This window comes from Fistularia commersonii, chromosome 35, assembly GCF_037954325.1.
Source record: "Fistularia commersonii isolate RoL2024-O1a breed Wild chromosome 35, RoL_Fcom_v1.0, whole genome shotgun sequence".
Lineage (NCBI taxonomy): Eukaryota > Metazoa > Chordata > Actinopteri > Syngnathiformes > Fistulariidae > Fistularia > Fistularia commersonii.
Window position 1 is genome coordinate 3,550,629 of NC_141318.1, and position 25,633 is coordinate 3,576,261.

At 49.0% G+C, this 25,633-nt stretch overlaps 2 protein-coding genes across 5 annotated transcripts in view; one reads left to right on the plus strand and one right to left on the minus strand.

The window, feature by feature from the left end:
* Nucleotides 1–3,704, plus strand: part of pkd1a (polycystic kidney disease 1a) — a 49,491-nt gene extending 45,787 nt beyond the window's left edge. The window contains exons 53-54 of the mRNA XM_086142892.1: nt 1,503–1,814; nt 1,892–3,704. Of these exons, the coding sequence (XP_085999018.1) occupies nt 1,503–1,814; nt 1,892–2,758 (1,179 nt within the window). The 3' untranslated portion in view covers nt 2,759–3,704. The remainder of the gene's footprint in view (nt 1–1,502; nt 1,815–1,891) is intronic.
* Nucleotides 3,705–4,576: 872 nt separating this feature from the next.
* tsc2 (TSC complex subunit 2) lies at nt 4,577–24,760 on the minus strand. 4 transcript variants are annotated; one of them, XM_086142891.1, is made up of 42 exons: nt 24,632–24,760; nt 23,049–23,229; nt 22,866–22,952; nt 22,661–22,771; nt 22,433–22,580; nt 22,101–22,218; nt 21,975–22,023; nt 21,310–21,435; nt 20,411–20,484; nt 20,213–20,339; nt 19,922–20,065; nt 19,689–19,826; nt 19,501–19,604; nt 19,344–19,425; nt 18,980–19,135; nt 18,333–18,452; nt 17,726–17,848; nt 17,506–17,612; nt 17,259–17,424; nt 17,016–17,138; nt 16,701–16,835; nt 16,433–16,622; nt 16,225–16,318; nt 16,007–16,109; nt 15,645–15,739; nt 13,849–13,989; nt 11,997–12,158; nt 11,754–11,912; nt 11,190–11,302; nt 10,864–11,106; nt 9,676–9,921; nt 9,288–9,386; nt 8,761–8,918; nt 8,059–8,672; nt 7,285–7,363; nt 7,110–7,196; nt 6,830–7,016; nt 6,599–6,738; nt 6,431–6,509; nt 6,259–6,350; nt 5,211–5,309; nt 4,731–5,114 (listed from the first exon to the last, which is right to left on the minus strand). In XM_086142891.1, the coding sequence occupies exons 2-42, from the start codon at nt 23,181–23,183 to the stop codon at nt 4,947–4,949; spliced, it is 5,721 nt and encodes a 1,906-aa protein (XP_085999017.1). In that variant the 5' UTR covers nt 23,184–23,229; nt 24,632–24,760; the 3' UTR covers nt 4,731–4,946. The 4 variants fall into 4 exon arrangements, with proteins under 4 accessions (XP_085999014.1, XP_085999016.1, XP_085999015.1 ...); XM_086142888.1 differs by lacking the exon at nt 9,288–9,386 and having other exon boundaries at nt 4,577–5,114; XM_086142890.1 differs by lacking the exons at nt 9,288–9,386; nt 13,849–13,989 and having other exon boundaries at nt 4,577–5,114.
* Nucleotides 24,761–25,633: the final 873 nt, after the last annotated feature.

The window sequence follows — 25,633 nt, forward strand, 5'->3', positions numbered from 1 at the left end:
TTTAGCAATTTTTTTTTTTTTTAACTGATTTGAAAAACATTTTTACAAATTTTTACAGGGATGCTAAATTCGATTTCTGGGGACTTTCCACTGTTTTTTTGTTTTTTTTCTTTTAATAGATTTCCACATGTTGAGGATATTATTTTTCCTGATTTTAAGATGATCTTGAACAGATTTTTCTTATAGATTTAAAGGTGGTTTTAGCAGATTTTAAAGGTCATTTTTACTGATTTCTAAGTTAATTATAAAATCGATTTGTTTTTCTTTTGCCATTTTTCCTTTTGTGTTAGGGTAATTTTTTAGGGATTTTTAACAGATTTCAAGGTAATTTTAACAGAATAAAAATATTTGAGCAGATGTTTACAGATTTTTTCCACACATTTGAATGTGATTTTCAATTGACCTTACGGTTATTTTTACCAATGTTTAGAGGACTAAAACAGATTTTTCGGGATATTTGTTGTGTAATTTTCAATTTTTAATTTTTGGTTTTATAACAGATTTTTAGTGATATTTCACTGTTTATTTTATTGATTGAAAGGTGATTTTAATCGATTCAAAAAGGTTTCAAATTTGTGAGGACATTTTCAAATACATTTTTAGGGACTTTGCACTGGTTGTAACATAATTTTCAACAGATTCTGATTTTCTTGCACAGATTTCAAGGAAATTTTAAATATTTTTCAGATTCTTCATGCCTGTTTTTCAGGTGTTTTTTAATAGATTTGAAAGGTAACTTTTTACAAATTTTTGAGTGAATTTCAAAATCAATTTTTGAATTTTTTTCCTCTGGTGTTTTTCCACTTTATGGGTAGTTTTTGATTTTTTGAGGGAATTTTCAAACGGATTTTCAGGGATTTTTTTCCAGTGATTTTTAGTAGGTTTTTCAAGGGGGCATTTTTCAGATAATTAATTTTTATAGATCGTGGCATGAGTGAATTAAATATTTAAGAATTCTTTCACTATTATAGTGTCATTTTTTTATACCTTTTTTTGAAAGGTATAAATATATTTTATATTTTACCTTTTTTTTGTCTTTGTACTTAAGACCTTAAAACACTTGATAGCCTTAACCATGACACTTTATATTTTATTGTATTTCTTATTCTCCCTCCTACTATTACTATTATGTTTTTGCTTGAAAACTCTGGCACAACAATTTCCTTCGGGATAAATAAAGTTGTTCTCATCTCATCTCAAAAATAACTTTTTAGGCAATATATTTCTGTTTTAAAGGGATTTTTTACACATTTTTGAGAGTTTTAGAACTGATTTTTACAGTCCTTTTTAACAGCTTTTTTTGTAGGTATTTTTCACTGATTTCAGAGCAATATTTCAAAGGATTTTTGAGCGCCGAGCCCACCTTTGATGAGGAGACACATTTAACAAAAAAAGAGAGAATGACAATAAATCAACTATTTCAGTATTGGATCAAAAATAAAAGTCCAGAGTTTCCGTTTCGAAAGCGTCGGCGTCTGACCGGCGTCTCTTTCTCCCCTCAGCTCTTCCACTCGGCGTACGAGGGCTACGGCAGCGTGAGCGCCGCCTGCCTGTCTCTGCTGGGCGCCGCCGGCCGCGGCCCGCTCACCTGGGAGCCCGGCCGCACCCACGGCGGGGTGGCGCTGGCGTTCCAAGCCGGCTTCGCCGTCCTGCGGCTGGCGCTGCTGTGGCTGGTGACGTCCATCCTGCTGCGGAACTACCGGCGCGGCCGCGCCGAGCTGTACCGGCCCGCCGTGGACCTGCAGGACCACGAGATGGTGGAGCTCTTCCTGCGCCGGCTCAAGATGTGGATGGGCCTCAGCAGAGCCAAGGAGGTGACGCCCGCCGGAGGCAGCGGCCACGGCTTCGTCCGCTCCGCAATCACATGACCGTTTCTTTTCTTCCCCTGCAGTTTCGTCACAAGGTGCGTTTCGAAGGCATGGAGCTTCCGCCGTCTCGCTCCTCCTCCACCAGCGACTGCAAATCCCTGTGCCTCCCCCCGCTGGACCGCCCCGACTCCCCGCCCACCCCGGACAGCGTGGACGCCGGCTCCGAGGCCTCGTGGTGCCCGGCCTCCTCCAGCCCCTGCAGCCTGACCGAGGCCCCGGGGGGAGGGCTGGGCCTGGGGCCGGGTCTGGGTCTGGGTCTGGGTCTGGGTCTGGGTCTGGGGCCGGGGCCCGGGGCGCCGGCGGGCGGAGCCGGCTGGAGGGAGCGGGCGGAGACCGAGGCGTCGCTGAGGAGGCTGCTGCCCACCCTGGACGCCCTGCTGCAGCAGCTGGACCGCGTCACCATAGCGACCGAGGACCTGTGCCATATGGAGAGCAAGCTGGAGCGGCAGCACAGGCGGCGGAGGCGGCGGCGAGGGCGAGGAGGGAGGGGGGAGCGGAGGAGCGGCAAGGAAAAGCACAAGGCGAGCAAGAAGGCCAAGAAGGCCGACGTGCACAAAGACGGCGGAAACGCCGTTAAAAAGACCTCGAGCGCGGCATTTCTAAACTCCGGAGCGAGCTGCGCTGCGACGCCCGCGCCCTCCTCTCCGCCCGCCCCGGACCATCCCTTTCCCCCCGTGTCGCCCCTCCTCCACTCGCAAACACCCAGACCCCCCCTGCCGCCCGCCCTCTGGGACCCGCCCTCGGAGAGGGAGCCCCCGCCCGCCTCCAGCCTCTTCAACCACCCGGCTCACACCACCACCATCCCCACGCACAAGCGGAAACGCAAGCCCCCTCCCCTCAAGAACAAAGTGCACCCCAACTTGGACAGGCCCGGGCACGCCAAGCCCTGAGGGACCCCCGAACACACACACACACCTGGAGGGAGGGGTAAAAACAGGTATGAATGGTAGAGAGGGGAGGAAGGGTGGGGTTACGACAGGGAGGGGGGGGTTCGGGGCAGCCGGTTTTGTCTCCAGGCGACCCCCCCCCCCCTTTCTGAACCCCCACGCGAGGGGATCCCCGAGGACGTCGCCTCTCCCGGCCCCGCCTCCCTCTCGCCGCCCCAAGGTGCAGGCCGCCGCGGGCACGCGGAGCTTTCCCACATCGGGCCCCCGCCTCCCAATGAAATCAAGACTTCTGAAGTCATGTGACCCTGGAGGTCAGGTGACATCAGCGACAGAAGCACAGGAGCGTGCTCGCCTGAGGACAGCGGTTCAGCATTTTTTTTGTGTGTACATGAGATGTTTTTTTTGGGCTACCATGGTTACCCGTGGCCTTATGAGAAACCCAACTTTGCATTCACACACACACACACACACACTATACGCAATGCAGGTACTCAAAGACGTAAAGGCCAACACTGTAGATGCGCACACACACACACTCTCTCTCACACAGACCTGTAAGGATCTTCTTCAGGGTACGAACTGGGCTCCCTCTCCGTAAAAATGGGGGGCTAGATTAACTCGCCCGCGATGAAGCTATGACTCCCCCCTTGTTTATCGTCTCCATGGAAACGCACTTTTTTTTTTAATCCTTATGTCATCCGTGTTAGTTTGTGGCATGTTCGGTGTTTTCGGGATTTTCTCACGTCAATAAGCTCGGTATCGAAAACCAATAGGAAAAAAAAAAGCTTCACTCAAACTGTAACTCAACTTATCGACGCTGCCAAAGTTTTGTTTTCGCATCATTTAATGCATCCAGAGTTTTTGTTTTGTTTTGTACGTAGCACTTTATCTTCTGGATGGAGCCGATCGTCCCGTTGGAACCCTCCCCGCCCCTCCCACAGAAGCAAAAGTATCAGCAAGGTGTCGAACCACAAGCTAGCAGTCGTTTCGCCTTGTCGTGTTTATTGTCTTAATATGATTGGCAGGTGTGTTTCCTGCATGTGGGCAAATCTCAGGGACCCCCTTTGCCTCAAGACCAAAGCTGTTTTTTTGATTTTTTAAGGAATAATATTCGTGGCGGAAAACAAACAAATATAGACTCACACTTGCGGCGTTGTTTTTTGGGGGGCGTGCAGGGGGACCCCAACCCCAAACCCCCCTCCGGACCATCTGATTGCTAGAAAAAAAATAATAATGTGGAGGATTTCAATCTGCAGGATTTTGCAGAAAGTTTTCTTTGTGTGATTGTACATTTCTGTATATCTCGGTGCTTTATGGTCTGTACATATATTATATATATATATATTTTTATTTTGTGCTTTTTATGATCATTAGTTGTTATGCAGAGTTCAAGCACTATTATTGCAATCCCCCTAATTATGGTGTCTATAGTCTTAACTGAAGCACTCCTACCAAAGCTAATGGTACGTGCATATTGTCACACACACACACACACACACACACACACACACCTTTCTGTAGAATAAACCGGTGTCCCCGCTGAAGCTACAGGCTCCTCAGGAGCTACCCTCCTCCCCCTCATGACTGGACATTCCCGCACAGTGCTAACAGGTTAGCATCGCAGACGCTCACTGCTCAAGCTCTTTGTTGACTGTGTGTGTGTGTGTGTGTGCGCGTGCCACCCTCTGTATTTTTGCAGCCGTTATCGGTTCTCATGCTTTTGCACGTGACAAAGTTGAATAAAAGTTTTGACAGCTGCGGCGTGTCCGCGGTGTTGGTGGTGGTCTGGGCGGGCGCCAAAACACTTTTCGCAACGGCTTCTTTGGATTCACCGGAGAGATTTATTCGTAACCAACATTTGTCAAGTGGTGCACTTTGGAGCGAGAAAAAGCACAAAACCCTCAGATGCACTAGAATCTCTTCATCAAACTCGTGCAAAGTGTCGTCCGATCACCGTTGTCTAAAAATACGTAGGTTTTCTTTTTTTTCCGTTTAAACCTTGTTCACATTTTCACAAAATAAGCTTTTTCATACGCGGAGGATTTCCTCCCCCCCTCCTCCCCCATTGGCAGAGTCCTGATGGGTTTCAGTGTGCGAACGGCGATCCTGAGATCCCCCTCATGCGGGAAATCAAAAAGTCCATCCGTCCTGGAGACGTGGGGGTTGGCGCAAAAAAAAAAAAAAAAAGTCCTCACACAAAATCTGTGAAATCATCTACTGTTGACACCAGTCTCTTCCGCTGTCCGGAGGTCTCGGGAGCGGGCGGCGCGCCGCTCGGCTGGAAGGACTTGTTGGGCTGTGCGTGTCCCTGGGTCAGCGAGATGCCGGGCGTGGAGCGAGACTGGATGTCCTCGTGAGCCTGGAGGGGAAGCGGAGCCACAATCACCCTGTGGAAACCTTCACCTGACGGACTTTCACGTCGGAGTGTCTTTTTTTTTTTTTTTGTTCTCCTCACCCTGGTCCTGATCCTCTTTATGTGTCGTAATCTCGCCAGCCACTTGGAGGCGTAGGCGTCGGACGGGTTGGCTCGGTACTGGTGCACCAGGGACGCCATCTGCGTGTGCACAATGGGCTTCATTATTATTTTATAGTATTACTTTATAAGGTATCATTATTTCTAGCTGATGTTCGACAGTCACATCTGATCCTGAAGGTATTTTTCTTTATTTTTTTTAATTGTGAAAAGCAAATAAAACTTGATCATCAGGTTAGATCGCCAGCAACCAAAAAATAGATTTTTGGATTAATGACCAGAAAATTGGGTTTTCTTCAGCTTGTTAAAGGGGGTGTGTTGAGTCAAAGCACTGGAGGGTCAGCAGCTCAAGCATAAGGCCTGATATCGTGAGAAATATTATGAGAAAAGGTAAAAAAATTTTATTTAAAACAATGAAATGTATAAAGTTATTTCCCCCAAATGATCCCTCCTGTCGTAAAAACACCTGAAATACTTCACTTTTTACATCAGCTCTTGTGAGAACAATGACAGAAAATGCAATTATAAGCAGTAATCTGTGTGAAACACGCAGCGTTAAAAACATCCCGTGTGAATATTTCACTGCCATTCGCCGAAAAAAGACCTATAAAAAAGAAAAAAAAAAAATTGTAGTTACACCCGTTTGAGCGATTTGCTGGCCTGAGGAGGCAAAGGACTAATCTAGAGGCACAAAAAGCTGCAGAAAAGATGGGCTGTGAATCAAGGAAACGCACGAATGAACAGGCACGAGCATAACGTGCATGTATGTAGCGGGGATTCTGAAAAAGTCTCGTTCTCCCTGGACAGAAAAGGAATAAAGTTCTAACACCTGCCTCTGCAGGGCTGAGAGCCTCAAAAAAACGACTTCTCCCCACTGAAATGCAAAAGTGAATACCTCTTTTCCTTCTCTGATTGAATGCCTCCGTCCAATGGATGCACGGCGCAGAACTGGGCCATCACACTCATTTCACTCAATATCGGCCGCTAAACGTGTGCACCTGTGTGTGTGTGTGATGGTGGAACGACTCACATTGGCATGCAGCGCCATCTGTCTGACCAGCAGCGACAGGTTCCGGTCCGACACGATCTTCGCCAGCGAGGTGTCGACGAGCCCCTCCAGGTCTGGGGAAAAAGGGGGCGGATTTGCTGAAAGCGGCCGACGGACAAGAGACAGGAAAGAGGGCGGCGGCGCTCGGGCTCACCTTTCCGGCACTGAAGCGTCACCAGGTTACATTCGAAGTCCAGGGGTTTTATTATCACCTCCACGAAGTTGAACTGGCCCTGACGAGGGCGGAGAAGAGGGTCAAAATCTGAGCGTATTTGAGATTTTTTTGTTTTTTGTTTTAAAACCCCGGGTCTCAGGCTCGGACCTTCATGGTGCCCAGCTTGTAGTCTTCCCCAGAGTCGTTGTAAACCACCATGACGAAGTCGTTGCCGATGTGGCGCTTCTTGTTGCAGCAGCCCTTGTCGCTCTCCCTGTTGGGCATCAGCGTGGCGATGTGGAAAATGGCTGCCGACAGACAGAAAGAGAGGGTGGGAGGGAGACACGGGTGAGCGCCTGGAGGGAGCAAGAGGACACACACACACACACACACACACACCCTGCATGATGTCGTCGTGCCAGCAGTAGGTGAACTCCCCGTCGTCCCCGTACTGGTCCAGCCCCCCGAGGAAGATCTGGTCGGGGTCGCAGTCCTTCAGGTGGATGAGCTTCCCCAGGCCCGTCAGGAAGGCGGCGTAGCGGTTGGAGCCGTACTCGTTGGACAGGATGGCCACCTCGTTGCTCACCTGCCGACACCACGCTCCGCTTTCAAGAAATGGCTGATAGACATCTTTCCGTTTTTGTTTTTTTTTTTGTTTTGGAAGGGCGGGGTTCCTCACCTGTCCCGCCCCGACGAAGACCACCCCGATCTTATGGGTGTCGTACGGAGGCATCTGATCCAGAACCTTCACGGCCCGGTCGATCACCTGCAGGACAGAGAGAGGGAGGCCGACGCCGTTAACTTCCCCGCCGTCCGATCGACCCCGACGGAAAGGGGAGGCCGGAAGGGCTGACCTGCGTCTTGGGCAGCAGCAGGGGCTTGTTAGCTTCATTCCCGAAGAAGGGCGAGTGATAGAGCTGGAGGAAGACGAAGCTGCGAGGAGGGACGAGAGGAGAGGAAGGCAAAATTATTCAAAAATTGAATCAAAATTCAGAAATGTGAAGCAGGAAATCTACAGTCAGAGGCACTAAATTGCTAAATTATTATCTATTAAATATGAAATGTATATATATTGTTAAAAATGTCATTCATCATTTCTTATGATATACAATTATTCTTCATTATAATACGGCATTAAATTATTATTTACTATAAGATCTCACATTATGATTTATTATGATCAACAATGATTATTTATTTTGCTAAGTATTGATTTACTAATTTATCATCATGAATGTTAAATTCTAACCTATTATACTATTTATATTATTACAATAAATTGGGCATTAAATTATCATTTATTATAAGATCTCACATTATAAATCATTATGATCAACAATAATGATTATTTATTATGCTAAACATTGATTTGCTTATTTATTATCATAAGTAATAAATTCTAACCTATTATACTATTTATATTATTACAATAAATTGGGCATTAAATTATCATTTATTATAAGATCTCACATTATAAATCATTATGATCAACAATAATGATTATTTATTATGCTAAACATTGATTTGCTTATTTATTATCATAAGTAATAAATTCTAACCTATTATACTATTTAAAGTATTGCAATAAACGGAATTTTTATTTATTTGTTGACGCAGGGAGTTTTTACCTCGGGCTGAGTCCTGAGAGCTTCTCTGCGTTGGTGGGTCCGGATCGGCTCTGGTACGAGTCCCTCTCCGTCCTCCTCTCCCTCCTGGAGGACGGGGCCGACACAGAGATGGTGTGGCCCCGCGGCCGGTGGCCCCCGCCGGGAGAGATGGGTCCGGCCAGCGGAGCCGCCGGAGGAAACTCCAGCCTCATCCTGGCACCGCCGCCGCCGCCGCTCTGCGACGACGTCACGGCCGGGCTCTCGCTCCCGAGGCTCTGAGGCCCGCCGGCGTCCCCTGCGGCGCTCTCCTCCGCCTTGTCTTTCTCCGACGGCGTCTGGGACGGCGTCTGGGACGGCGTCTGGGACGGCGGCTTGGCCTCCGACGGGACACGGGGCTGCGCCGCTTCCACGGCGACCGTCTCCGACTCCATGGCGGCCTTGGAGAAAGCCTCCGGCAGGGTCTGCAGCTCGGGAGAGGAGCTGGACTTGTTGAGGCCGTGGCTCTGGAAGGGGAGCTCGGGGCCCTGGCTGCCCGGGGTGGACGGCCCCAGGGCCGGCTGGTCGATGGGAATGGCGCCCTCGCTCACCTCCTCCAGGGTGGACTTCTCGTCGTCCTGGCTGGAGGTGGAGGAGGACTGGAGAGCGGAGGGGAGGGGAGACGCTGAGGACCACGGGCTACACCGAGAAAAACATTTAAAAAAAAAAAAACGTTAAAAATCGTACCCTGCTCAGCGTCCCGGGACCCGGGGTTTTTACGAACTTGTCGGCGGCCATGAAGATGGGGTCGGAGGTCACGGGTTCAAACTCCTCGCTCTCCTGCCAGTCGGAGGGCGTGTGCGCAGGGTGCACGCCGGAGCCTTCCTCCAGGACCACCGCCGAGTCTGCAGGCGGAAGAGGGATAAGGAAGTAAAAAACACATGTGGAAGATGGTGACACACACACGCTCGAGCGAAGACACACACGCGTGCACGACATTAAGAGCAACCAGCGTACCCATGGGAAACAGAGTCCAGCCCAGGACCGACCAGAAGGTCCCAAGTCTCCATGGTTGGAGTCAAACTCGCCTTATTCCATCTTAAATCCGGCACCAAGTGCAAAAACAACCCGGGGTTTCCTTCCCACCCCCACTGTCCCCGGGTAGAGGAGGTGATGGAGGTCTCAGATTCACAAGTGAGAAGAAACAACACTATAAGGTGGGGTGGACACACACACACACACACACACACACACACCCAGGTGGAGGACGATACCTGCCCAGGAAATGCTCCTGCGCAACCTGCCGGGGGCCAGGGGCCCCGTCGGGCCCTGCGGGGCAGAGCCCGGGCCCAGGGACCAGAGAGAGCCGCCCACTGCCAGCGGGAGGCACCGGCGGCGGGAAGGAAGGGCAAACCAAACGGCGGAAAAAAGGTGGGGAAAAAAAAAAGACGGGTGAGTTTAGATGAAGAGGTGGAAGAGGCACATCTGCAGGAGGAAGGAGACGCACCGGGAGGGGAAGAGGGGGAAAAAAAAAAGGAAAAAGAAAAGAGGATGCAAGATGGGCGGTGACCTGGAAAGTCGTATCTGCAGGCGGTGTGTCAGGGAGGATCTGCAACCAGACAGAGGACACACACACACACACACACACACACACTTGCTCACCGGTGTTTGAGCGCTTGATCAGGTGCGCCTTCCCCCCGACGGCGCCGTGAGGTTTGGGGAAGCTCTCGGTGACGGGCGGCGCGGGGGCGGCGGTGCTGGCCGGGGCGCTGGCCGTCTGCACGGGGGGCTCCTTCACCCCCTCCATGGCCATGAGGACGCTGGACAGCTCCTGCAGGGGCATGTTGCCCAGCTCCGAGGAGAAGGGACTGGGCGGGTTCTCCAGACACATCAGCCAGCTGGTGTTTCCTGTCGGGCGCCGGGACAAACGGCTCCAATTAGATCTCCATCTAAAGGCTCCCGATGGAATCAATAAATATCTTTTGTTTGGATCAAGAAAAGTGTGTGTTGTTGTTGTAAGGCGGACGTAGTAGAGGACACCATGAGAACGGTAAAGGGGGAAGTGTGAGCGTTGATTGTAAATAAAAGAACGGGTTTGTGCGTTACGCAGAACATCGTTGTTTTAACAACCCTGAAAACATCACGGACAAACACATCCAGCCCGGCCACAGCACCAACATGGACGAGGTGCCGCTCACTTTCGACATCCCACAAGGAAAAGTCTTCTCGGAGACCACAGTTTCACTAAGAGTGGAAGGCGGCACCACAGTTTGCGAATGGATTGTAGCTGCCCGGGCTAATGTGTCCGCTGGCACTTTTGTTGGAGCTTTTGCAAAAGCCGGCATCAAGAAAGTGAAGCTGGCATGTTTGATGGAGATTTAGCGCAGCTGTTCAAATCAGAAACGGAGGATGACGACTTTGATGGGTTTGATTGATAACGATTACCGGTAAAAAAAAAAAAAAAAAAATGTGAATACCAAACTCAGTTTTGCTCCCGCTCTATTTTCAAATACACACACTTGTATGCTTGTGTGTGTGTTGTTGTTGTAAGGCAGCCGTAGTAGGGGACACCATTAAAGGGGGAAGTGTGGGCGTGGATTGTATATAAAGCCCGCGCCTTATAATCAGGCGCGCCTTATGTGTGTGTTAGATACAATAATGGCACATAAGTGAGATTGCGCCTTTAAATACGGTGCGCCTAATGGTCGCGAAAATACGGTACTTCTTCAGCGACGACAATTGGCTCGTAAAATCTCATCTGAAGCCGCGGCGAATCATCCAGGGTTATGATGGCCTTTGTTTTGAAAAAAATCTACCCGCTTGGGTGACTTAAAAAAAAACCTCTCCTACCAGAGGGCCTCCGGATGAAGATCTCCGCCCACCCCTGCGTGAGCATGGGCACGAACTCCGCCAGGCTGGGGTTGTCTTTGAGCGGCGGGGGCGCCGAGGAGGCGGCGGAGGCGGAGGAGGTGGGGCTGAGGCCGTCGAGGGCGGGCGCCGAGGACGGGGAGAGCTGGGCGGCCAGCTCCCCCTCGGAGGGGGACACCAGCGGGCTGAGGCTCTGGGTCGGGCCGGCGCGGAGCGCGTGACCGCCTGGAACGCAACAATCCAACAGGGTGACGTCGACGCTTTGTACGGTAACAAAATACGAGAGGAGCGTCCGGCCCTTCCTTTACCTGACATGGAGCGAACCCGTATCCGCGTCACTCTGTAGTGCTGCTGACTCGACTGCGACTCCAGTTTGGCCGGCGCTTCTTTGGTTATCCGTGTGTGCAGCGACGGATCCGACCTGAGGAAAAAATGCATATATATATATATATATATGTATACTGCTCAAAAAAATAAAGGGAACACTTGAACAACACAATGTAACCCCAAGTCAATCACACTTGTGTGAAATCATAGTGTCCACTCAGGAAGCAACACAGATTCATTTTGACTTGTTTTAAGGACATTACATCAAAGTTGGATCAGCCTGGAGTTTGTTTTTACACTTTAATTTTGAGTGTGATTCCTAATCCAGACCTCCATGGGTTGATACAATTGATTTCCATTGATCATTTTTGTGTGATTTTGTTGTCAGCACATTCAACTGTGTAAAGAGCAAAGTATTTCATAAGAATATTTCATTCATTTAGATCTAGGATGTGTTTTTTAAGTGTTCCCTTTATTTTTTTGAGCAGTGTATATGGGTACGAAACGATAAAAACGTTAGAAACCATAAAAAAGGGGTTCGTCACCTGGTCATTTCTCCGCCTCCTCCGAGCCGCTCGGCCATATCCAGGCCCAGCAGGGCCTGCGTTCGCACCCCTCCGCTCGTGGTTATGGTCACCAGCTTGTTGCCCACCAGCCAGGTCATGCTTCGCCCCCCCGCCAACAGGAACTCTGCAATCGGGGACCTGTGGAGGTGGCGGGAGCGTTAAAAAAATGGTCAAAAACATAGATACGATCTAGTGAATGGGGGGAAAGGGGCTTGGGCGGACCTCTTAGGCAGAGCGGAGAAGTTGGAGAAGCAGTATCTGGCCATCATGTCCAGGCAGGTCTCCGTGAGCTCCAGGTGGACCGTCTTCAGCCCCTCGTCCGCCTGGGTCACCGCGTTCTCATCGGCGGAGCCCAGGCTGCAGGTGGTGGTGGAGGTGTGCATCCTGCGGCACAGAGAGGAGTGAGCGGGAGGCGGAGGCGGGTGGCAGCGCGAGGTCGCGGAGGCATGCGAGCGACGGCGTCGGCAACAGGAGGGCTAAAATACGCTCGCGGTCCCGTCGATGTCGCATGCATTACGGGCATTCTCATCCGGGGCGCGTGTGCAAAAACAAACAAAAACAAACAAAGGGACGCACCGACGGGCGCTGGGACGAGGGCCGAGCCGTGCCAGTCTGCAACACCGCTAACGCTAATTTAGCACATCTGCGCAGTACTAATCTGAATAAAAACATTTCTATCCCCACTAAGATTCATCTAGGTGTTCCAGATCCGTCACCCAGACCAGGTCCCAGGCGTCGGTGTGTGTGTGTGTGTGTGTGTGTGTGTCTTCGCGCTCACCTTCCGTCAACTGTTCCAGGTCACCCTTTACCATCACACTCAGGTCAACACGACCATTACAGACAGAGCAATGAGAAGGAGCGTCATTTATGACTGCAATTACATGGAACCTTTAGCGACTATTTCCAGGAATTGAATTTCAGAGAATCCCGACAGAGTGAGTCTCTCTCTCACACACACACACATTTAAAACGCATGGTCGTGTTGTCCCGAGGCGAAGTGGGCTTTGTCGAACCGTACAGAGGAAATGGCAGATTTTCAGCGCTTCGTGCGGATTTGGCGGATCTACACTGCAGCCGCTCGTCGGGGTCTAGTTTTGATTTTGAAGTTCTGTTTACAGTTTGTGCACGTGGGGTCAAGATTGTTGGACTTTTAGCGCCACCTGTTGGGGGGGATCATGATGACACACCCAGGCGGAGAGCCAATCAGACAGCTGCAGTGCCAGATCGGTGTATTTGCTGCCATTGTCAGCCAGGAGGAGAGGCGATCAGTGTGTGTGAAGGACCATAAGGCCCAAAGAGTGTGTGTGTGTGTGTGTGTAAGTCAACCCAGCAGGACCTTAAAATCCCATGCTAGGAAAGCGCTGTAGTTACAGCAGCCGCAGTACTTTGTGTGTGTGTGTGTGAGTGTGTAGCAAAATAAAACATGTGTAGCAGATACAGTCAGGCACTGTCGTGTTGCTCTCATCCCTGTCACTGATCAGGAAGCAGAGGTGCACCCTGCGCCATGGAAAAATGGGAGCGCTGATTTTTTTTTTTTTTAATATGTAGCCAATCAAAGCTGAGATCACGTCGCTATGGAAACACATGCTTTGCTCCAAATTCCCTCCGGCCATTCATTTGTTGTGAAGCCAATAGCTGTCAGCAGTAAAATCAGCAGAAAAGAAAAACAAACAAACAAACAAACAAGCAAATGGCACAGGAAAAAAAAAAAAAAAAAACACACACACGTTCAAAAAGCAAAATCAAAAAACATCGACGTGGGGCGCGATGTTTCGCCACGTCTGTCAACACATCATGCAGAGGGATTAAAAACAAACAAAGCGCATGTATGTTGGCCGCACAAACCAAACCAAGGAGAGGTGGACACACAAACCTTTCTCCAGCATGCAACACCCGCTGGTGTCCCTGGCAACACACACCACCCAGAGCCCGCCCTCCCGACGGCCCCGCATCACAATCACCCTACACCAGGTCGACCATCCCATGGAGGAAGCAACCGAGGCGGTGTTCGGGTTGTTGTTTTTTTTTTTTTGTTTGTTTGTTTGTTTGTTTACCCAGGAAGCTCTTCTCTAACCTGCGGACCGCGTGTTCCGAGACACTGATGCTGCGGGAGCGGAAAGCGTCCATGGCTGACAGGTCCCTCAGCTCTTTAACTGGAGAGCTGCTGCTAGCGGCGGCCACCGCCGACGCCTTCGCCACTTTGGCCGCCCGCAGGCTGGGCGGGGAGGGGGGTTCGGGTCGGGTCGTGGGCGCAGCGGCGTCGTAAAGGCGGCGGCGGGGTTCGGGAGCGGCGGGGGTTGGAGGGAGGAAGGTGAGGTGGTGCGTGGAGGTGTGCCGGGAGACGGGAGGAGTTTTCGCCCCACCGCCCCGCCCCCGGAAAAACAACCCCAGAGCAACACGAGCAGGTGACCAAGCCGCACGCGCCGTTCGGGTGGGGGGGGCGGGCGGAGGAGACAGGGCCGCAAAGGTCAAAGGTCACAGGAGAAGGGAGAGGGGTGGACGGGGTCGGGAGCAACGTGGGAAGGATCCAGGGCGACGCGACCACGACCCCGCGACCATAACCGCGACCAGGCGCCCAACCGCAGGAGGCAGGAGGCAGGGGGAGGGGGGGCGCGGGACCAAATGAAGAAGTTGAAAGAAAAACAAAAACAAGGTGAAAATTAACAGCAGTGAACACAATGATTCAGGTCACAGGAGAGCCGAGGAGAAGAGGAGCAGATACACATCAACCGAAAAAAAAAAAAAAAAAAAAAAAAGAGGAGGAAAATATAAACACACAAGCTACATCAGTGGGGGGTTAAAGAAATAAAAAAAACTACTGGAAAAATATGTGAACACACACACACGCACACGCACACACACACACACACACACACACGCTGTTCAGGAGAGCAAAACAAAATCAACAGTATTTCACACAGCAGATGCACAGAGAAGCCCAGGACCAGAGCAGCAGAGGAAATGGAGTCTCAGGTCTGCGTCCCAAACTACGAGGAGGCTCCACACATGTCGGAGGGGGAGGAGGGGGGTCACTGGTCCGTTACTCCCTGATGGGCTTTTACCGCAGTGACTATCGTGGTTATCCGTGGCGCCAGAAGTCCCGAGATCTCCCCTGGGTTAGCTGTTGTTTACACGACCTGTGCAGAGTTACCTCGAGGCTATTGAACGCACATGGGCTGCTAAACATCTAAAATCGTAACGGACAGGATGCCCTTTTCTGCATCTTTGTGTGAAAAACATGATTTTTTTTGAGGGGGGTAGGGGGGCTGCGCACATGCTGCACTGCTGACGGCGTCGCCCCGGCGCGGGGGCTCCCAATGGAAGGACGGAGGCCCCGCTTGGCTTTTAACATGCCGACAAGATTACGTATAAACGTGTGCGCCCATGTCGTACGTGGTTTACACAAACACCTGAGTAACAACATGCAAGAAGGGACAGTGACGGTACATGGCGCCGCCCTGGCAGCGGAGATGCTCAATCTCAGTCGGATTAGGCTTCATTGCAGGGCCTCCGATTAAATGATTCTACACAGGAAGGTGTTTTCTTCACCGCACAGGAAAATGGGGAAATGGCGGGTTTAGTACTGGGACGGCGTTGCGTTAGAAAAGGGAGTCAAAAACTGCAAACTGTAAAAAAATGTGAGCAAAATGAGTTAAAATGAGCTAATGGTCACCATGGCAACCTGAGCAGTCACAGCACACATCACGCCACAATATTCATGCTGAGTCCCGTTACCTTGGCAACCCCAACCTTAGCACACGGCAATGGCCGTGTGCTCGCTTGGCGTGAAGTGCGCACATGTGTGTGTTTGTGCGTGTGTCGCGTGTGTTTGTGTGTGCATGCATGCAAGTGTCCTCACGTGCGCTTTACCTCTTGGGCCTCTCGTTGAGGCTGGTGCTCCGGGCACGAAAAGAGCTCTGCTCGTGCCCGTCGTCGAACGGCAGCAGAGCGTTGGAACGTAAACCCTAGGGAGACGGTCAGGCCATCAATGTAAAGGAACATGCGCGCGCGCGCACGCACACACACACGCACACGCACACACACACACACACGCACGCACAAAGTGATATCCCCAAGTCAGATTTGTGTCACAGACAAGAATCAGATCCAGCTTAAAGAGCCATTTCCTGCCACAATCCTCTGCTCGGGACTTGGGACTGCATTTCTAATTCACATAACAACTAGGAATATTTAGATTAGTATCCATTACAGGAGACAAGGCAAGCGCGCACCTTGGTGATGTACTGGACAAAGTCCTTCCGGAAGGGAAGCCTGCAGCGAATGAACCACATGGCGATCACATGGTGGGCCAAGGATACGATGTACTGGTTGAACCTGGGCGAGGCCAGACGAAAAGAAGACACAGTTGTATGTTAGCACCAAGATCCAAGGCAGTAAGTGTGTGTGTGTGTGTGTGTGTGTGTGTGTGTGTGTTTGCATGCACGCTTACTTGGACGGGTTGGTATAAGGGAGTGAAATAGCGAACACACTGACGTACTGCTCGGCTACGAAGTTGGCATAGAGATGCGGCAGCCGCACGAGGGCTATAGTAGAAAATGTGAGGTTAAGCGGCATCCTCGCACTTAGAGTGGTGGCATAGCTAACATGCTAAAATGTGCGCCGCGACGGAACTGCAGAAGAGTATCTTTGATACTCACTTGAGAGGAACTCCAGCATTGGGGAGGCCATGGTGACGGTAGCGGAGATGTGGGTTAGCTTGACAATGAGAGCGGGAAGGAGCTTGATCATGATGTCGGGCATCTCCACCGTGCACATGGTGAGGGCCACCACGCACTGTTTGGCACAGCGGTAGATGAGGCCGGTCTCAAGGCACTGAACGAGTTCTCTCTGCGGGGAAGAGATATTCAGGCGTCAAATGATCCACGAGGCTTAGCGCGCCGGCACGGAGACTATTTCTTCGCTCGCCTGTCTTGACTGCTCCAGGTAGTTGTGGTAGGAGGTGATCGCCGTGAGCACGGGGACCACCGCCAGCTGGACGTCGGTCCGAGAAAAACCCTCGGGGGTCTTCTTCAACCGCTCCGAGATCAGCCGGTCCGTCACCTGGGCACCGGTGAAAAGGTGCGCGACACTCAGAAGATAGGACTCCAGGAGCAAACATTCTGCTTATGCTGCTCACAGGTCAATCCTAGCTCACGTGAGGGTGATAAGCGGCGTTTAACCCAAACAGGTAACATATAGACAAATTTATGGTGTGTGTGTGTGTGTGTGTGTGCGGGTTACCATGCAGCAGAGCGTAGAACAGAGCTGGTCCAAGCTGCACGGCGAGGTGAGCAGCAGAACCTTGTACTGCAGCGTCCACGGCAGCTTTTCCAGAACCAGCTTAAGCACCTTCCAGTCTGTCTCCTTCAAGAGATGGTTACAACAACAACAAATTAAAATAGAAAAGAAAAAAAGATTATACGTGCAATCGCAACAAACCAGGGCTCAGTGGTAGCGTTCTAACTGATGATAAAATACAAGTACCATCTTTAGGCACTGCAGTAGGACGCTAAAGGCAGGCGAGTAGGGCAGGTAGGCGGAGCGGATGGAGGCGGTGGAGGGGGGAGGAGCGGCGGGCGGAGCAGGGGTGCTGGCGGGCGGAGACGTCGAGCCTGGCGCCTTCTTTTCACTGACCCTCTTCTCTGGCTCTCTGAAATAATACGGGGAATCAGCCGTTTTGTGGTTAACAAATGGACTTGTTTCCGTGAAGCGACCGTGCGTGCGCGCTCACCCTATGTCACAGTAGCAGTAAGGGCTAAACCTCATGACTCCATCTTTGTTGGGGACGCCCACGCGGTGAAGAGAGTCTGCCCGCATCGTGAGGAAGAAGTCGAATACCTGATGGGGCAGAGGGATATTTACACACTTTGGACATCTATTTTTTTTTTTTAAAATACAGGAAGCCATCATTCACAACCACCACCCCTCCCAGATCAATGAGCCTCACGTACCTGCAGTCTGATACTGGACGCGATGGCGGAGCAGTATTTGTTCTTGTAGTGGAGCTGCAGGTGGCTGATGAGCAGCTCGTAGACTCGACTAGCGTGGCTGGCGGGGAGACTGTAAAGCTTGCTCTGTCGGGAGGTCACAAAACATAAAAAACCCTCAAAAACAGAGACTCAAATAAATAAGTGAGTGAGTAAATAAATAAAAACAGAAAAAGAAAAAAAAGGAAAAAAAAATATCGCAAAACAGGGACAACGTTTCAATGCCATCTTTGCACATATCATATGTCACAATTTTGAATTGCACAAGACTCTGCAGAACTATAAACACCCTATATTTGGAGTAACGATATGTTTTTGGACTTTTAGAAAAAAAATAAATGAAAAGATAAAAAATAAACCAAAGAAGAACCAATCATTTATTGATTATCAGTGGGAGAGGAGGTTTGAGCCCAGCTGACCCTGAAGAGAAGCAGGATTTAATCACCTGTCAATCACTGGCCCCTCATACAGGCATCCAACCAGTGATGATAATAAATCTATCAATCTTATTTATAATGCGCTTTCCGTCAAAGTGATATTCAAGAAGTGCCTCCCAGGACACACAGAGCACCTGGAGGATCTCCAGGAGTCCCAGTATTGCAGTCCTGACGTCCTCCATAGGGGACTCTGCTGTGGGGTCCCTCTCTGAAACCTCTAGAGACCCTGAGCACACCAGAGAGCGGCTGGCCACCTAGAGACAAAGAGAAAACTCAAACTTTCCCCTCCAGAAGAAAATGCGAAACGCTAAAAGACTGTGCAAGTTATGCTTTGTGTGTACTACTAGTAGTACCTTTTGCTCGCTCTAAGCGATCTCAGGCAAAACTGTTCTCAGTTCTACTACCTCAGTGGTGGAACAAACTTCCAGAAGCAACAAGACTAGCATCATCTATCTCAACCTTCAAGAAATAGGTAAAAACTGTTCTCTTACAGGACTTTTTACTGCGCTGATGCCCCAGATCAGGTTAGGCAGCAAGTTAGGCTATGCAGTGTGTGTGTGTGTATGTTTGTGTATGTCTTTGTCAAAAAAAAAAAAAAAAAAAAACTCACTAACCCAAGCTTACTGTTCTGTATATTTCCTGTGCATCGTGTATTTACAAGTGTATTTGCAGTCCCTATGTCCTCTATTGTAAGTCGCTTTGGATAAAAGCGTCTGCCAAATGCAATGTAATGTAATGTGTGTGTGTGTGTGTGTGTGTGTGTGTGTGTGTGCGCACTTACCCGCTCAATGATGTCCAGCAGACTGGTGAAGTGATGGGTGTTGCAGCCCTCAGCGAGGTCCACCAGGAGCTGAGTGGCTTGTTTCCTGACGGCCAGGTCTCTGTCCTCGGCGATCCCGGTGAGCTGGGGGATCACCACTATCTCAATCAGCTCGTCCTGGGAAAAGTCAAAAGCGGAAAAAAAAAAAAGTTAAATCTTATTGTATTCATTTGGGATGGCTGTTTTTGAAGTAGAAGAGCCTGTTGCTAGTTAGCTTAGCACAAGTCCAGCATCAGCCCACCCCTCTGGCTTCCACATTCTGCAATTTACGGTGTTGCAAATCCCGTCGACAGTGGAACGAGCGTTGTGCGCGGCGTGAACAGACCTCATAGAGCTGCCGGTTGGTGCTGAGGACGAAGGACAGGATGTGGAGCACCTTGATCCTTATCACGCTGCGGCTCTCGTTCCTTTGGGTGGAAAACAGAACCTGGGTCAGCGAGGGGTCGGACAGATGAGCTCAGGCATCTGTGGCTTCACCCTACTTGAAGAACTTCTCCATGAGGCGGTAGAGGCTCTGAATCCAGCCGTCCTTGGCCGGTTGGATGGACTGGGCCCGGTACGAGATGAGGGTCAGCACCGAGGCGTCCTTTGGCACACAAGCGCAGCGGGTCAGACGCCGTGGCGCCGGACGGGGCCGGCGTTAAGGTGCGACGACGACAAACCAACTGACAGGTCTCTTGTCGGCGCATTTCTCCACCAGCCCGAAGAACTTCTCCGTGGAGCCGTGGTAGCTGTTCTGCTCGTACAGCTCCTCCACCGTGGTCAGCAGCTCGTAGACGATGGCTTTCAGCTCCGCGCTTCCGATTGTCTGCCGACAAAGGCCGCGCCGTCGGGTTCAACCGCCGTTTCGCCCGGTGTTTTTTTTTTTTTGCTATGGCGGTGTGTGCCGGTGCGCGCACGCACCTGGATCTGCTGCAGCAGCCGCTCTATGATGCCGAGCAGGACGTCCCAGGTGACCACCTGCAGCTCCTTGCCATACTTCTTGATGAGCCTGGTGATGGAGAGGACGATCTCGTAGGACACCACCTCGTTGGCACAAGACATGGCCTGATGTTGGCGAGATAGAAAACAAACAAACAAACAAAAAAACAAGGCCATGATTGTCTCTTTCTTGTTTAAAAACAGAGCTCAGAAAGAACCTTCCCCCTTTTGGAGTGACATGACCCCCATTCCCTGTGGTCGTGTGTGACGTACCTTGAAGAAAGACGGCAGGACCAGCGTGGGCGTGCTTTTCAACGCCGCCAGCTTGTGCGCCCCCCACAGCGCCATTCCGACGAAGAACACGGCCCCCCTCAGCAGCGCCGCGTCCTCCATGTAGACCCTGCCGGCAATGACGGATGTTAGAGACTCAGCAGCCTGAGTGTGAAACCTCATGTGTTGGTGGGGTCGTACCTCTCTTCCATGATGCGGCACATGGTGTAAATAGCGCTGTGGCCCAGGTGGGTCCCCAACACCTTCCTCATCAGCTGGGAAGAGACAGAAACAGCAGAGATGACACGCTGTGTGTGTGTGTCGGGGCTTGACGGGTGACCGTTCACAGACTTGTTGCTACTCTTGAGAAAAAAGCTTTACACTTATTTTTAAGGTGATATTATACCTTTCAAGAGATATCAGAGCAGGGGTGGGCAATTATTTTGGCTGACGGGCCACATTTCAAATTTAATTTTTATGCGCAGCCTAACTAGGTATCATGGAATTGAACAAAATTAAAATTGCAATTTAAATATTTTAATTTTTTGGCGTTTCGTTTCAACTTTAAAACGATTAATGATCATATAAATTTACTGACATAATTTTGAATGGAATTATCCATATACAAACAAACAAAAGGAAAAAAATAAGGTGTTTCTAAATTCAATACTGATTGAAAATACCTGTTAAAATATTCAAAGAACGTTGTTTGGCGGGCCGGTTAAAAAAGCAAAACGGGCCGGATTTGGCCCGAGGGGCTGCAAAATGTTTTAGAGTGACAATTTACTACGAATGTTTTCCCTTTTTTAAACAAAGTATCAGAATCTGTTTGATTCTGAATGAATCTGTTTATATGCAAAAGAAGGAACGTCTGCTCAAAAATTATGGATAATTTTGTTTATTTTAAAACACAGACTGTCTATATACATACATATATATATATATACATACATCTATATATACACACACACACACATATATATATACGTGTGTATATACATATTTATACATATATATGGATGCATATACATATATATGTATCTATAAATTGTTTTGTTTTTTCGACGTATGTGTGTGTATGTGTTTGTTTGTTCTCCTACCTTCCAGCATGACTCACAGAACTCTTTGACATTGACTGTACGGCACAGTGTGATGATGAAGACCGTCAGGGAGTCTGAGGGCAGGCAGTTGTAGCAAACCACCGCGTCCAGGACTTGTAGAGCCACCTGGGGAACATGCATGCAAGCAAGCAAACACACACACACACACACACACAGAGGAACTCATCTGAATTAATGTGCTATATAGACACATATAAATAAGGAAAAAAAAAAAAGTCTTGCATCCCTCAAATAACTTTTTTAACACTCACACACACACTTAAGAAAGGGTGTAAAGAAAAGCTGCTGTATCTGTGAATGATTTAAACATTCCACTGCACAGCAGCATAAATGCATTCATTCATCATCTGGGACAGGGTTGAACCTCAACAGGTAACTTATCAATCACAAAGCCATAGATGGAGACAGCCAACCATTCACGCTCTCGGTCACACCTTTGGACAAGGAACCGATCGATTGCTGGAGGAAGACGGAGAACCTGGAGAGAACCGAGGCAGGAGCCGGGAAAACAAGGAGACGTGGAACCGCCGCCACGGCGTGAATGTCATCGCCGTTTTTCAACTGCCTTTTCAAACTCAGCATCTATGGGCTCTTCGTCAGGAAAGAAAAGTTCATATACCCAAAACCTTGTAAAGCCCACCTACCTCGATGTCCGTCGAAGATGTGGTTCTGTTGCACAGGAGGCAGATTTTCCTGCAGACGGTAGGAGTAAACAGGTGAGGGAGCGGCCAGTGTTAAAAACACTTTTTCCCGGCGTTTCCTCGACTTACTGGACCATGATGGAGACATTCTGGTCCAAGTAGCAGCTGTTGAATTTCACCAGGTTTACAAGAACGTGAAGGAAGTCAGAGGTGAGACCGATTTCCATCCACAGGAGAACAAAGCGGGCTAGGCGGGAAAGAAAACAGGTGGAAAAAAAATGATTACTTTTAATCAAATTAAAATCTGAAAAAAAAAAGAATTAACTAAACTCACCTGAGATAATGTGGAAAATAAATTAAAAAAAAAAAGCTTGTGAAGTTAATTGCTGTGTGTGTGCGTCTGTCACATAACCTTCCATTGTTTGCTGATACAAACATTTACCTCCATGGCGACGCCTCACCTATGTCCTCCTCCAAATAGGTGATGTCCTTCCCGTTTTCCGTCAGGGCCTTGAAGACCTCCAGCCGGTCGGAGAGGTCCTCGTTGCACGGCTGATAGTCTCTGATCACCTTGAAGAAGTACGCCCTCAGTGGGCCGAGGCGCTCGCCCTGCGCACAAACATTTTCCACTCAGCAACGGCGAGAGGCGTCGCCACCTTTATGGATTTTGCTTTACTGGGCATCAGGACCTGTCCCTGGATGATGGCCCGGAGCAGCTGCAGGACAGCGTGCCTGGCCTCGGGCGGCTGCTCCGGCGTCAGCATATCCTCCACGGCTTTCCACACGGCCTCCACGCCGTGCTGAAACGCACATGCAAACAAGTAAGGCTCCGATGAGAGCTTGCGCGTCCCGCAGCCGCACAGATTTCCATCACGCCGCCCAATGCGGACCCACCTCCTCAAATTTTTTGGTTTTGGCTAGCTCACAGACGTGGTTCATGGTGCGAACGCGATTGCTCAGGCCGCAGTCAGGCTGGAGCTCCTGGACAATAAAAGGGGGGAGATGAAGGTCATGACGGGGGGTGAAAAGTGCTGATTTTTTTAATGTCTGGCGCTCAGACCTTTCGCCCCCACGTACCTTAATAATATCTGTTGTGATTATGAACTCCGAGAGTTTGGTTTCGCTCTGCTTGCTTGGAGGGCGGGGGGGTCCCAGCCCAAAGATCCCCTTCACCTTGTCCTTGAGGCTCTCCTTGCTTGGTTGTTTATTCATGGCCGCGCCAGGAAGGGCAGCAGACTGTGCAGGCTGGGACTGGTGGCTGCACCGGGACCACCATTTAAAAAAAAAAAAAAAAAAAAATTATGCTTAATTCATGACTCGTGTTTTTTTTAATAATCTGGAAAAATGTGCGCGATTTGACCAGGGTTCGGAAACCCGCGGCTTTTGAAAATAATTAACGAGTATTTAATTAAAATGTATTTCATTTTACTTTATTCATTTTTATTCAAAATTAAATACTCAAAAAAGAAAATAAAATACTCAAATAGACATTGAGTATTTTGCTTAAAAGTAACCTTCAACCAAATGCCTTTTTGCCCCAGGGCAAAATGTTTTGTTGCATGCAGAAATGTAATTTCATTTTCCCTGCAGTTGTTCCTTGATTTTAAAAAAAATGCAACACATCTTTTGTTTATGCATAGCATAGAAGCAAAAAAAAAATGTCATTATATGCCATGTTAATTCATTTTAAATTCCAAAAGGGTTGGGTGGCTCCCAGTGTTTACTTTACTGCAGGGAAACAGCTCCAAATGGCTCCTTGCGTGGTAAAAGTTGCCGACCCCTGGATTAGACAATCCCAGCTGGCAGAGTGAGAGGCAGATTTCAACGGCTGTTAATCACGGGAGCACATGGGACCTCTCATTCACACCTATGGACGAGGTCTACAAATAACCTGATAACTGTTTGGGCTGTGGGAGTGAATGATCCATTTTATCCTCTGCGCTGCTTCATGAATACTTTGACGTAGATATGGCTGGAATCAATACCACCGTTCCAAAAGTGCTGTTCTATCAGTGAGAGAAAGTCAAAGTGTAAACATGTTGTGTTGCCTCTGTCAAAGTTGAGCCCTCCCTCATGTTCAGATTTACAAAATCTGATTAAGTCTCTCCTGCAGGCTTCTTAACTTTCACTAAACTGACACAGTGGGCATGATAAAGGAGGGGTTTCTATCACCCACAAAAAAAAAACAGGTGTTATTTTTTTGCAATTCACAAAGTCTCACCTGCAAGATAAGTGGATCGTACTCCTAATGTTTAACTCCAGAAATGGAGTTACTTAACAACAACAACACTGCAATGGTGCAGCGACTCCCCCATTGAGAGTAAACGAAGAAGACTATTCTGTCATGCGGACCTTTCAGGAGACGGACGTGGGGAAGGAGGAGGGGCGCGAAAAAGGGGGAGGTGAACAGGCGGACAACAACCGCTCTGTTTCGGGTCATGCACAGACTGAAATTGGCTAAAGGTAGCCCGCAGACGGTGCCCGTTTACCACCGGACATGTCAGGCACGGCGGGAATGCTCGGCCCGTTAGCTAACATGACGGTTTATGTTCCCTGTCAGGGGGTAGGGGGGCTAACAGCCCCTCCTCCCGTTCACATTCAAGGGCTGGCAGCTTTTAAACGCCCCCCTTTCGCTCTCCTTCCCGCCCCCCACAACTCACCGTGTTCACGTCGGGGTCTCCTTCGGTTTTCATCCAGTTTTCCGCTTCGTCCCCGGGCGGCGAGCCTGTACGCCGCTGCTCCCCCGTCCAGCTTCAGCCTTCCAAACACTCAACCGGATGACACGGACGCTCTGTCAAGGAGCACTTCCTACAAAAACACGTTTACCGCGCTAGCCGATGGGAAATGTAGTTCCATTTGACTTCCTGTTTTTTTTTTTGTTTTTTTTCGTTTTTATTTTATTTTTTACTTCAGCCAAACAGCCTTAAACGCGAGAAAAACGTGACGAATCAATTTTTAAGGCTGCTGAACTGATATTTGTGTCGAAAATGTCATGGGACTCTCTTTACAAGGTTGTTGGCTAATTGTATAGCAACTAGCTGAGAGCGCTGCTGAAGTTGGTTTAGCATTGGAGTGAGACCCGAACAATGCGACCAGTAGGACTTCTTTAAACTGAACGTCCCCATTTATTTTTATTATTAATTTTATTATTTTAATTATTATTATTATTATTATTATTTTTATTATATTATATTATTTGATTATTTTTCTTCTTGTTTCTAAAATTTAATATTACTCACAGGCCTTTAATCTTATTTATTCTTATAGTTTATTGTTTGCATACAAAACGAATGTCCTTATGTCCTTATGTTTCCTCATGCCTGTTAATATCGTTGACATTCGATTCTATTAAGCCATGTTTGTTTATTAATTTGTTTTGCCTTTTTATATTACATATTTTCAATAAAAATAAAGAAAATAAATGAATAAATAATCAAGATTAAACTGAACATCACCTGTTTGCTGCGGTGACACAAAAGAAATATTAGTGTGGATTATTTTAGAGACTGCTTTTTTTTTTTACATGCAACAACAATGACACAATCAGGATGGAAATATAATGAAATATGTATGTTTTGTTTTTTTTGTTTTTTTTTGAGGGGGGCTTAATCTGAATGGCAATTTAACTTGCATACTTATGAATGCCTTTTGCATTCCATTGC